General features: G+C 38.9%; 1 protein-coding gene across 3 annotated transcripts in view; it reads left to right on the top strand.

Annotated features, from left to right (window-relative positions):
• Window positions 1-14,453, top strand: part of fsd1l (fibronectin type III and SPRY domain containing 1-like) — a 69,433-nt gene that overhangs the window by 33,533 nt on the left and 21,447 nt on the right. For all 3 annotated transcript variants that reach the window (XM_072656304.1, XM_072656396.1, XM_072656482.1), the window contains exons 4-6: window positions 1,448-1,549; window positions 5,036-5,058; window positions 7,057-7,178. In XM_072656304.1, coding sequence (XP_072512405.1) covers window positions 1,448-1,549; window positions 5,036-5,058; window positions 7,057-7,178 — 247 coding nt within the window. The remainder of the gene's footprint in view (window positions 1-1,447; window positions 1,550-5,035; window positions 5,059-7,056; window positions 7,179-14,453) is intronic.

Raw genomic sequence — 14,453 nt, forward strand, 5'->3', positions numbered from 1 at the left:
AATGAGACACCTGAATTCAGTGAGTAAGAGGTGTGTCCCAATGCTTTTGTCCATAAAGTGTATCGATGTTGTGTATAGGCAGATCTGTAGTAAGCGCACACAAAATTCGAAATTCACAGTGGCACTAGAATTATATCCGTATGGGCAGATGTAAAAAATCATTAACATTGGACAGATGTTTAGATGAGGTGACTGATATTTGACAGTGTGCTTCCTCAGAACTCCAGAGGAGTAGAACATGATGGTGATGCTGGACTGCTGCATTTAACTATCTGCAGTATTAATTTACTGCATTCGTAACCCTACAGAAATCAGGCCAAATTCAGGTAGATTTAGACCCACCAAGAACATTGTACCAACCTGTTAAGCATGGTGGTGGTAGCATCATGCTGTAGGGCTGTACAAGATGTATATAGTACTAAAGAAGGAGGGCTACCGCAGACTTTTTCAGCACATCCTCAAACCATCAGCTAGACGTTTGAATCCTGGACACAATTTGAGGGTGTTCCAACAGAACAGTGACCCCAAAAATACATCAGAGGTGGTTGTGTAATGGATAAACGAGGCTAACTTTAAGATTTCAGGCCTTCCCAAAGTCCTGACCTTAACACCATTGAAATGATGTGAAATGTGCTTAAAAGAGGGGACCTTTGTCAAATTTCACTGAATTCCGCCAATTTTACTAAAATAAAATATATCTGACCAGAATTCTGCCAGAAGCTTGTTGATGGTTACTAAAAGCACCTGGCCAAGGTGCAACTTGCTACGTTTTAGACATTTACCCAAGTATTAGGTCTGCTGTGTGTGTACTTTTGACCCTGAGCTGATTTCAGGAAACTATAATTAAAAAAATACAATAATTGAAAGCCCAGTATTTACATGGCATCCAAGGCCATCATGAATGTATGTAAACTTCTGAAGTTTTAATATTTGTGTATCAGTATCAGCATCTGCAAAATATAATAAATATAATTTTTGATTCTTTCTATGGGTCCTTTCATCATGACATTTTCACATGACTTTTTATTTTTAGTTATGAAAATACGCATTATTTTAAATTATGCAGAAATAGTAGGAGTGTCCATTTCTGGCCCATCACAGGTCTTTTGTAATCTGTCATTTCACCCTGATTCAGTAGACTCCTGTTTTTTGTTGATGAGTCAGAACAATTCAGAGCAGTTTCTGATGATTCAGGATAGTTGTTTTTAAGGTATCTAGATTGTTCCCGGTGAATTAATGCATCGTGACTGTGATTTTTCACAGATAACAAGCTGTGACTTTGTAGTTTACTGAATATCTTTTAAGTGTTCTCCTTAAAAAGATAAACATGTGTGAATGTATTCGTAGTGTTATGATCCTGATTTCTTACTTTCATTTTTCTTCTCTCTCTCTCTCTCTCTCTCTCTCTCTCTCTCTCTCTCTTTCTCTTTCTCTTTCTCTTTCTCAGAACCAGCTGACTCAGAGCACCAATGCTCTGGAGAGTGCTGAGGAGTTGCTGGAGTTTGCAAACCATGCCCTGGATATCAAAGACGAGGAGGAATTTGCTAAGGTAGCTTCTTCTTTTCTCATCTTTTAATGAATTCCAGTATCAAAACAGAGGCAACTGGTTTTAGACCATATATGCTTAGTAGACAGTTATGCTTAGAAGGAGGTAATTAAGTATAGTAGACGGACACAGTCAGTGCTTTAACAGAATGATGCTGGATAGATTTGACATCAGTGAGAAATTGCTGCTGAATTATTATGAATTATCCCCTTTAAATGAATGATTCAGCCAAAAATGTAATTTACACAAATTTCTACTTATCTCAAATGTAGCTGATCACCCAAGATTGCTAATTTATCTACTTTTTGTAACTGAGTGTCTTGTTATCCCTTGGCTGCCGTGACACTATGTATTTCCTCACTGTGGGACTAATAATGGATTATCTTCTTGTATCTTAAGATATACTAGTGCATCTCAAAAAATTAGAATAACATAACTTTTTTTTTTCATATGTATTTATAATAAAACTCAAAATGGTAAAATGTCATATTTTGTATTCATTATATTTAACATTGTGTTTGTTTTTTATTGATGCAGTTTGATTATTAATTTATTCAAAAAATGAAATAAAATATTCTAATTTATGATTTATGATTTTCATGATTTTCTATAAGACTTGTTGATCAGAAGTAAAACAAATAAAGACTTGAAATTTGTCACTTATAATTATACACACATATAATGAATGTAAAATATGACTTACTGACGTTTACTTTTTTATTACATTTATGATGATCAGTGAGATGCACTGGTTTGTGTAGTGTCTGAATTTTACTTCTCTTCTAATTTAGCACCGGAGCTAAAAGCTAATGTAGCTAACAAACACTAGAAGTCAATAGTGATCCAAACCTAAAAACAGGCTCCTTTTAAACCCTTGAACAGCACCCATGGCACATTACTATAGCCTTACAACCACAACCGAGGTTGTAACCTTTTAGCTATTCAAATTATCTAATTGTTAAACTCACACAGGCTCATGAAGTAGACATGAAGACTTTTAATTTTTTTTATTAATTTATTAATTTATTTTTTACATTTATTTATAAATTGCGTCAGATTTTTCCCAATTTTCTCCCCAATTTGGGCCACCAATGACCCAACCCATACAACCCCCCTCCCCCTCCCCCCCCCATCACACGCAATGCCCTGTCACCAATGAGGACGGACTAATACACACCCCCTTACGACGCGTGTGCAGTCAAGCCGTTCATTTTTCGAACTGCCGCCGAAGCCACATAACCAGGCAACCAACACGCCTAAAGAGAAGCGCTGTACACCCATCTCCAAAACTCCAGCCTGCAGACGCCAGTGATGGCCAGCACCGCAGCAAAGCGACGTGGGGGAGAGCGCCATCTATCCACCCTGGAGAGAGCAAAGCCAATTGTGCGCTCTCGGGGCCTCGGCTGCCGTAACACCTGTATTTTACACTAGCTGCTTCCAGCATTCAGCTAAACAACACTGACGAGAGTCTGCTGTATGTTTGATCAGGTTGAGGAAAGTGTGTGCTCATGTATTTATGGAAAAGATTTGGGTGCCTGTTGCTTTGTAGTGCTTGTTAGCTACATTAGCCTCGTAGCTCCAGTTTAAACACCACACATGTCTTATCTGATTGACTACATCTGGTAAAATCAGCGAGTGGAGATGCACTGGGGTTTCTGTTCATTGTTCTGATCTTGAACTCACCTGATAACTACGCTGATATTCTTTGCACGACTGCTACTCTTTGTACTACCATTTAACCCAGTGCATTAATGAATAATGAACACTGCATCATTTTCTACTGGTAATTAAAACCTAACAGGTAAATTGGGTGAATAATTAAAAGTATTAATGACCTCATTAATGATTGTCTTCTTCTACACCGAGATGCCAGTTTATTTAGTACACCTACCTTGCATTTCTACACACTGGCCACTTTATAAGAAACACTTACCACATATGTGCATTCTGTATGCTTACAGGTATCCACTGTAGACTCGTAAAATTATAAGATCTTTGAGGAACTTCAATTTGAAACTGTGAAGGAACCTCTTAGGGTGCTTTCAGGAACCTTCAAGAAAAGGTTTCTAGAAGAAAAGGTTCCTTAAAGGTCCCTCAAAGTACCTTACAAGGTTCCTCCACAGTTTAGGGTTGGTTTTTATAAAGTGCACTACACTATATGGTTGTGTTAATGTGTGTACAGTTGTGGTCTGAAGCTTACATACACTCATCATGGACACACATGGGTAGAATCAGTTACAATACGCCTTGGTCAATTTTATTGGGTGTTCTGAAGGTTTAAATTATACAGGGTTTTGGAGCATTGATGTGATGGTCAGGATGCTGGATGATCCCCAACTCCCCAACTCATCCCAAGAGTATTGTATGGACCACCATCCATCATTCCAGAGAACACAGTCCGTTCCACTGCTCCACAGCTCAAAGCTGGGGGCCATTACACCCTTTTAGTCCACAACTGGAATTAGGCATAGTCCTATTCTATTGGCAGTACTGATACACAGAAGGACTAGACAAGCTGTGTTTGTGTGTGTGTGTGTGTTTGTGTGTGTGTGTGTGTGTGTGTGTGTGTGTGTGTGTGTGTGTGTGTGTGTGTGTGTGTGCGCGCGCGCATTTGCACATCTGTGTCAGCAACAGGTGCAACTTAAAGTAGCTGAATGCAATCTATAGAAATGTGTCCACAAATATTTGGACATATAGTGTACATATCTGAAAGCACAGGGTCTGAATTATACATACAGCACATCTAGTATATGATTAAATGTCCTTCTTGAAAATTGCATCCTGACCAGATGCCTTTGGTAGACATCAGCAAGCTTCGGGCAGAATTCTGGCTGGACATCTGACCACCGGTCTTGGTAGAACTGGTAGAATTCAATTAAAGTTGTTTTTTTTCCTGGTACTTCTAAGAACAGTCAGCTGATTTTGATAGGGTTGAGGTAAGGCCTTTGGGAAGGCCAATCCTAAAAGTTTAATGTTAGCCTAATCTATACATTTCACAACCACCTTTGATGTGTCTTTGGGGTTTTAGTCCTTTTAGAACACCCAAACTGAGTTTCAACCATCTATCTGAAGGTCATGCTGGAAAATTCGGAGGTAGCCCTCCTTCCTTATTATTGCGTCCACTTTGTGCAGTGTGCCAGCTCCAATGGCAGCAAAGCAGCCCTAGAGCCTGATACTACCACCACCATGCTTAACAGTTGGCACAGTGATCACAGTAATCATTGAACACCTGATATTGTCATGACTTTCATGTCCATGATGAGTGTATGTATACCTCCAACTGCAACTGTATATTTGAGTGAATGTGTGTGAGAGAAACTGTGTGTGTGTGTGTGTGTGTGTGTGTGTGTGTGTGTGTGTGTGTGTGTGTGTGTGTGTCCAGTGCTAAGCAGTACTGCATGCTGACCCTTCACCTGCATGGCTCTACTAACGACCCCTCTTCTTCTCTCCTCTCTCTCCCTCACTCTTGCTCCCTCTTTCCCCTCCAAGGCTGCCAAACAGATCAAAGATAGGTACGGTACACTCTCCACTTTTCTCTAAGCACGCCTGCTGTGTGTTCATGTGTGTTCATGTGTGTGTGTTTGTGTTGTGTTGTGCTGTAGTGTGTGTTCACAGAGCTGTTACACATGGCTGTTTGCACACACAGTCTCAGATATTAAGTTAATATCACTTAATATTCGTTTTAATGAGTGAAAACGATGTTACACTATATGGACAAAAGTATTGGGACACCTGCTCATTCATCATTTCTTCTGAAATCAATTCATTAAAAAAAGAGTTTATCCTGCTTCTGTTGGAGTAACTGTCTCTACTGACAAGAGAAGAAGGCTTTCTACTAGATTTTAGAGGAGTATTGCTGTGAGGATTTAAATTGCTGAGCATTCAGCAATAAGAGCATTTCTGGAGCCAGGGTGTTGGACAATCGCCACCCCACCTCATCCCCAACTCCATATTCTATCCCAACTCTATTCTATTGGCAGTACTTCTCTACAGGGGCTGGACAAGCTGTGTGTGTGTGTGTGTGTGTACATTTGCACATGAGTGTCAGCAGTGGGTGCAACTGAAAGTAGCTGAATGCATTTATTAGAAAGGGTGTCCACAAACTTTTGTATATATAGTGTATTTAAGTTGTATAGAGTATGTGGGTATCTTTGTGTGTGGGTGTGTGTGTGCATGTTTGTGTGTAGCGAACCTCAGGGAAAGTGACCTTTTGGTCAGGGTGTGCCTGGACATGTCTCCCTGTGGGTGGTTTAGAGGCGGGTTGTCACAGTTATGTCACAGTGCAGTTATTTATTATCACGCTTTTATGTGCTTATATCTGGCCTCTGTGTTGCATAAGTGTTTTTACTAGGCTATGAAATATTACACATTGTCATGTGCTGTGGCTATAAAGCATGCTGTGGGCTTTATAATGAATGTGGGCTTTATAATGCTTCATACGATTCATCATGCTATGGCTAAAGAGGCTTTGCATTTAATCTGGTATTATTTAATTGTAAAAAGATTAGGTCGTGACTAAATGGGTAAGACTATATTTAGAGTAGTGCTACAATAGACATTTTATCTAGTGTTACAATAGACATAATTCTGTAAATTATGAGAGCATAATTATTGAGCATGTCTCTAGCAATTGAAGTGTAACTATTTTAATTCTAGTGATATACACTATTATTGTTTGTATAATAAACAGATATAATGAATATAATGCCACTAAGATTTATATAGCAGCAAACCTTATTTATATAGAATACAGATGTGGACATACTGATTCTATTTCAACAGTAATAATACAGTATTATGCGACCATCGCATAAAATCCTTGTATCTTCAAAATGCCAACTTTACAGGAAAAAGAAAAAACCTTTTCAGTGGAAGTCAATGTAAAATATTTTATTCCAAGTCATTTTAGAGCATCTGGTCTATTTATCATGAAATTCCACATAATGTAGAAAACAACTGCCAGAATTTTGTAAAAAAGTGAAAATTGGAGATTTTTATGTGATATATATATATCTCTACAATGGATCACCGCTGTCTAATGAAAAACATGCAAAATGGTGATTTTACAGTCAAAGGCAAAAATAGACTTAACTGAATGGAAATCAATGTAAAATAAGAGTTTATTTCCAGGTAATTTTGAGCATTTCTATTGGTCCATTCATCCAGAATTTCTTACAGAGTGTACCGAGTGACTACAGGGTTCAAACCATGAAAACAACTGACAAAAACTGAGATGTATGATTTTCAGTGGACAGCAGGCATATATGACATAGGGATATATGAAATATATCACATATATTTGTGGACACAGTGTAATGAGCGACTGCTTTTCACTATTTGGCAAATTAAGTCCAAAATTCAAAATAAGCAAAAAATGGAGATACAAGCTTTTTGCATGACTGCGGCAGTTGATATTGACTACATATATGAGATTGAAATTGGCAGTGAAGTGGTATTCACACTTGTGCCTCTAAATGAAGTAAAGTGTTGCCCCTGTTTCTTTCTCTAAGAGTGACGATGGCTCCGGCCTTCCGCTTGACCATGAAGCCCAAAGCCACAGACAACATGACCCACCTGATGGTGGATTTCTCCCAAGAGCGACAGCTTCTTCAGGGCCTCCGCTTCCTTCCTGGTAAGTTGGAACATAGACAGGAGAATACACAGAAACTCTTCTCAGCTTTTCAAACCAGGATTTGGGTGTAGATTTAGACTTGGGGCGTTTTCACACCTATGGTTGGTTTGCTCTGGTCTGAATCAGTGGAGTTTGTAAACTTGGTCAGACCTGTCTGGGGCGGGAGCAAGAAAGTAAATACAGGAAGAAGGTCAGTGCAGTTTAACATTGAGCAACGGCAGAGATCAATATCTGTTCATGGCTGTGGTAGCACTAATTATCTGGGCAGTATAGGAGGTTAACACCTGGCTACAGGAGTCATTTAGCTATCATTTGCGGAGCACACCTGATATTTGGGTCAGATCATGTTCTTGTCACAAACGAACCGCTCCAGAGTTCATTTGAGGTCATGCTGACACCACTTCCTCTCAAGGGTCTCTGCACGGTTGTTTTTGTCCACATCCAAATACCATTACTGCGTTCACACCTGCCCAAACGAATCAAACAAACCCGAGTCCAATTTAACTGGACTAAAAAGTGCAGGTGTAAAAACGCACGAATTTTCGTTTAGTATCAGAGGGCTAGCTATTATTCTTTTTCTCACAGATATTTAGTTAGTAGTAGAGCTGAGCAATATGGCTATTTTATCATATTGGGATGAATTTTGTTATCATGTGGTATTGTGTTATCGTATATTTGTTATTAGACTGTTTTAATTAGATGAAGAGCAGCAGATGTTGAGTAAAAATCACTGTATCCAGTACAGGAGAGGATTTCAATAGTAGTCTTCAAGAATCTGTCGCTACTGTAATGGTGTAATGGTCACTGGTGTAATTTTCCTGCCTCTTTTTATCTGCCTTTAAAATTAGCAAGTTGTCTGATTTGCAAATTGGCTCATTTATCTGTACTGTGCCTTAATCAGAAGCCACTCAGAGCTTAAACACACCTAAGAACTGCGGTGTGAATGGGCGGGGCTAGACTGTTGTAGGGGAAGTAGGAGGAGATATGGAAATTTGTTGATTTTTGTGACATTATTGAAACAGTGAATTTAATACGAGTGGTCTTTGCAGCTTAGTTTCCATATATGGACTTATAGGTTGGGGCGTGCTGCTAAAAACGTCTTCAAAATATGTACGCCCATCACTGAGACTGGGCTGCTGCGATGAATTTTATTCATTTTATTTGTTATACTGTATTTTTAACCCTGCAGAAATCAACATGTCTGTGTAGGACTAATCCAGGTAGATGTATTCCCAATTATTTCTACATGTTATCAGACTTAATGGATCATCATTGCCCCCCTCCCCCAGTTTCCATATTACTACATCTCATTACATAGATATTATAGCAAAGCACAAGTAAGAACTCTGGACCTCTAAGAGTAAGTGACAGCCCTACTGCCTAATTATACAAGTGGACAGAGTAAGCTTGGTGTCCATGGATTAGGAGTCCAGCTCACAGGGTATTGACCATTTGTTGGAAGTGACATTTGAGCCGTCCCGCTCGCGTCGGTGTATCCGGTTACACTTTGAGACTTTTGATGTAACAGCAGTCTGGTACAGAGCTCACTGAGGACAAAGCTGGCTGGGATATGCAACAGAACAACCAGCACTTTGTTAACCAGCAAGTTTCATACAGAGCACTGCAGTTCTTCAGCCTTAACCTTCAGCACAGTTCGGTTTTTTTAAATAAGTGAAATTGATGCATTTGTTAATTTAAATTTTTTAAAAATATAATATTTAATAAATCAAATATAATGTAATGTTTGGGAATATAAATAAAGAGAACAGTACACAGGCCTGGTTTATTTATTTTTGCATTCAAAAATAGTCCAAAATATGTTTTATTTTTTATAATTGTATAGTTTTTTTTAATTCTGTATTATTATAATTGATTCTAGCATTCCACAATCAACGCCACATCATGATTTTAACAGTTTTACGGATTCTCCGTTCATGTTTGCATCAGGTCCCTCTCTTCTGTGGGCTGGAGAGCTTGTTAAGCTAAGTTAAGAGCACGTTTTCTGAGAACTTCTGAGCACAGAGGACGCACTGGGTATCTCCTCAGGTTATTCCAATGCAGCGTAGTGCTGTCAGAAAGCATAAACCCATAGCAGTAAGAAGCGTGTGTGAGGAAGACGATGAACGATGAATCCCCTGCATGTTGAGCCCCGAGTCTCTGTGGGCACGGCCAATTCTTTGGGATGAGGAGTAAACGAGGGGTTGTGACAGATCTGGACCGACTGTTGTGGTGATGGTCCTTTAGAGAGGAGTTCTGCAGTAGAGCTGCACAATATATCGCTCCAGCATCGTCACTGCAATGTGGGCATGAGCAACAGTCATATTTGCAGGACGTGCAGCGTCACATAGGGCTTCCCACAGTTCTCATTTTTCATGATCTATCTACCAGAGGCAGATTATCCCTCCTGAATATTATTTAATGAACTCCTGGATAAACTGAGTGTATTATTAACATCATGTATATATATGTGTATATATATATGTATGTATGTATGTATGTATATGTATATATATGTATGTGTGTATTTGTGTGTGTGTATGTGTGTGTGTGTATATATATATATATATATGTATATGTGATTAATTCTGGTTAAAATGCTAGCTAGCACATCCTTACATTTTTGGACGGGAGAACAATGCCTAATAAACTGTCTAGAGGAATCCAGTGTTTTTTTCTTATAATATCTTGGTGTAGTTTTGAGAACTTTAGCCTTGAACACAACGATAACTAATAGATCATTTAATAAAGAAAATACTTTTTAAGAGACAAATGGATGATCACTCATTGGGCTGGATTAAGCTAAGAGCTGAAAGAGGAGCAGCTGTAAGAGAATGAGAGTTAGTTATGAGATTTATTTCATATCTCAGCGTAAATAAAGTGTCACCTACCCTCTGAGCTCAACAGTAGCGACACTGTGTTTACATCGCAGTAAAAACCTGGTAATACTTCACTAGGCTCTGTAAAGAGAGAGATCTCCAGGAGGAAGTTGGGGATAAACTTGGTAGGATGATTAATTTGCGTTAAAAAAGGTAAAGTTTGCAGATTAATCATCAGTTAATGCGTCTCAATATATAATCTCAGAGAAAAATGAATCACATTGTTCGTTTTCCCAATGTCATGCAATACAGAAACCTTAGGATGGAGGTGAGGTGGAGTGGAGAGAGTACAAGAAAAACATCAGATATTTACTACAGAAACATATAGTCACTCCAATGCAAAAACCTTGTAGCTCCATTTTTGTCTTTTTTTTATGGAAATATTCCAAAATATATTCTAAAGTGGAATATCGATTGTATCTCCATCAAAAGTCTACAGTTGAAGTTGTCATGTTGGTCCACTATTATGTTACTAATAACATTGTCAGTTATGTTAATACATGTTGTAAAAAGGTTACAGGTACACCTGGCCTTGGGTCATAATGGATCATATGAATTGTTTAAATCCAGATTCCAAAGTATATATGGAAATGATTGTTTTCTTTCATATGACACTTTTTTTTTTCATTTATCCTTCATTAACCTTTCTTCTTCATGATTCATTCTAGCCGATGGCTCGAAATGTCATACAGTAACAAAAAACTGCAATTATACAGATTATAAACTAATTAACTACATAAACAAACCCACTTAAACTACCTGGATTTCTGCATTGATGACTAATCAAATATGATCTGATGGTTATCGAACTAAACTATTGCTTTCCTGCTGAATTGTATTGAGTGCATTAAGTAAACATCCACAATGCAGGCTAAATAAAGAGAGTGAACTACCTGGATTTCTGTACTGATTAGTAATAAAACATGGTCTGATCATTATCTAAGTCACAATTATAGACAAGTGCAATCTAACTAAACTACTGAAACACAAAAGGTGCATTGAGTAAACATCCACAGTGCAGGCTAGAAAAAGTAAGTGAACTTTTTGAAAAGACCTGGATTCTGTTTTGATTTACTAATTACTAATTACTAATTTACTTAATAAAATGTGGTCTGATATTTATCCAAGTCACAATTATAGACAAACACAACCTAACTAAACTACTGACACCGGAAGTTGTTCTGTTTATGTTTTTTATTGAGCAAAAAAAAAAATCCTTTAGATGCAGGCTAGAAAAAGTAAGTGAACCTCTGTTAATTAACCTGTGTAAATGACGCCTCCAAGAGCTAATTTGCAAAAGATGTTTCAATCGAGAGATGAGATTGGAAGTGTGAGGTTCCTGGGTGATTGGGAGTGTGGGTTTCACATATTGAACACTACTCAGAAAGACGTCAGTGTAAATATTCAGTCCGGGAAAGAAAGCTGGGGTTCATGCATATGAAACAAAGAAACTCTGTTACATGAGATCGGCGCTATGGTACAGAGTAAAATGTACAAGCTTGTCCAGAAGAAGGACAACACACTAGGTTGGCTATACTTTATTTTCCAACCTGTGCAGAATGTAAATTTGTCATTGTAAATGATATCGGTTAGTGATGTTAGAAGCTATGTGAAAATGTATTACCATGACCTCTACAGTAAATTCCTGATGAATCTGTCTGAGAAAAAAAAACAACAGTTTTTATGGGGATAGGTACTTCTCCCATTGTTTTCTTTGGGGATCTTAGTCAGAACATTAAGCTACCCCCCCCTGTGTGGAGGCTGTATTTTAAGCTGGTTAGATTTGGACTGTATTATAGTGGCTAACAGGGACATTAAAATAATATAGGAGTGAATTTTGTGAGTTACTTACACAACATAGCAATCAAACACATGTGATAGAGGCTTGGTGAGGTGAACGCTCCTAGGGAGACAGAGGGTACTGGGTGGTTGTACTTGGTACTTGCCCTATCCTCCAGAGGCAACACACAAGAGACAGAGAAGGTGCGGTGCAATGGAGACCATTTATTAGCCTGGGGAGCCCCCTCACTCCACTCATCACAGTCCAGGATAACAGCAGTAGGCAGAACGTACGGGCTACAACCTAGAGCTAACCACCATGCGCGGTTACCTGTCGTCATCTCTTCTCTCCCGCATGTACAAGTAAAGTAAAGTGACCATCACACGCACTTGCAGTGAAAAAGCTTCTGCTATGGTTCCAAAAGAAGCTCTTCAGGGAGAAATATCTGGTCATTCACAGATGCATCTTTATATCGTCGCTGTTTAATGCAAAACATGAAAAAAAGGTGACTTTACAGGAGAAGACAAACATGCTCTTAACTTTGAATGGAAGTCAGTGTAAAATATGAGCTTATTCCAAGTCATTTAGAGCATTTCTAGTGGTCCATTCATCCAGAATTATGTGCACAGTATACAGAGCAGCTACAGGGTTCAAACCATGGAGAAAATGCTAAGCAGTCAAAAATGGAGATACATGTTTTTCATTGGACATCAGTGATTTGCATATTGTAATCTACGTGTTTTGCATTGTGATCTACATCTTTATGCAGGATGAGCATGTGTATACGTGTGATTGAGCAGGCAAAGAGAGAGAGAGGGAGTGTGTGTGTGTGTGTGTGTGTGTGTGTGTGTGTGTGTGTGTGTGTGTGTGTGTGTGTGTGTGAGTGAGAGAGAATAACTCTCTCCACATTAGTTGTGTTTCTGAGTAAGGCCCCGTGGGGCAGTGAGGCGTTCAGGTCTACAGATGCCCCGAAGCCTGGCACGACACATGCGTCTAAAAATATCTCTAAACCCTACACACAGTCCTCTAACCCTAACTAACCCAACGCTATGCACGGCTGTGTCATTTATTCAGATTGGGCGCTGAGTACAATGTACTTCCAGTGCTAAATGAATCACTGCTGCCTCACTGGAGTCCATTCTGCACCCACTGGAATAGTTTCTAGGAATAGGTTCCACTGTGGAACCTCAGGACTCTGTGACATGTATGTATCTTAGCACCATACTGGTGATCCACTATATGTTGTGGACACTCCTTCTAATTAGTGCATTCAGCTGCTTTGTATGTCACTCTGACACAGCTTACTCTTACAACTCCCTATATACAGTGCCCTCCATAATTATTGGCACCCCTGGTTAAGATGTGTTCTTAGAGTTTTTTTCTAAATAATATAGGACCACGATGGAAAAAAGAGTAAAATGACTAAGAAATAATTATTCTTCATAAAATCACCTGTTCCACAATTATTGGCACCCCTAACATTTCTTAGGAAATAAATGTAATTAAAGTATTTCTGTCAATTCTACAGTAGTTTACGAAGTTGATCAGAGTATGTAGGAACATTTTAATTAGTAATTCACAACTTCCTGTTTCCCTGGGGTATAAATATGACGTGACACAGAGCCCATTTCTCTTCAACATGGGAAGGACAAAGGAACATACCATTCAAGTAAGGCAGATGTGTGTTGACCTCCACAAGTCAGGCAATGGCTACAAGAAAATAGCCACTCACCTACACCTGTCCATATCTACTGTCAGAGGAATTATTGAGAAGTTTATAACAACTGGAACAGTTGTTTACAAGTTTATTTTGCCACCACGCACAGTGAGGAGGATGAAAAGAGAAATAAAAAGGTCTCCAACGCTCACTGTTACAGAATTGCAACAAATGGTAGCTTCTTGGGGTCACAAAGTCTCCAAAACAACCATCAGGCGCTATCTGCATGCCAACAAGCTGTTTGGGAGGCATGCACGGAAAAACCCTTTTCTCACTCACAATCATAAACGCAAACGTTTGGAGTTTGCTAAGCAGTACTGGAACTTCAACTGGGACCATGTGCTTTGGTCAGATGAAACAAAGATAGAGCTTTTTGACAACAAATGCTCTAAGTGGGTCTGGTGTAACACAAGAGATGAGTATGCAGAAAATCACCTCATGCCCACTGTGAAATATGGGGGAGGATCAGTGATGCTGTGGCCCTGTTTCTCTTCCAAAGGCCCTGGGAACCTTGTTAGGGTGCATGGCATCATGAATGCTTTGAAATACCAGGACATTTTAAATAAAAATCTGGTGGCTTCTGCCCAAAAGCTGAAGATGGGTCATCACTGGGTCTTTCAGCAAGATAATGACCCAAAACATATGGCCAAATCTACACAGAAATGGTTCACCACACACAGAATCAAGCTCCTCCCATGGTCATCTCAGTCCCTGAAAACCTGTGAGGTGAGCTGAAGAGGAGAGTGCAGAGGAGAGGACCCAGGTCGCTGGATGATTTAGAGAGATTGTGCAAAGAGGAATCTATATATATATATATATATATATATATATATATATATATATATATATATATATTTCATATTCAAACATCTGGACATTTGATCTTTATGTGAACAACACTG

This window comes from Salminus brasiliensis, chromosome 1 (assembly GCF_030463535.1).
Source record: "Salminus brasiliensis chromosome 1, fSalBra1.hap2, whole genome shotgun sequence".
NCBI lineage: Eukaryota > Metazoa > Chordata > Actinopteri > Characiformes > Bryconidae > Salminus > Salminus brasiliensis.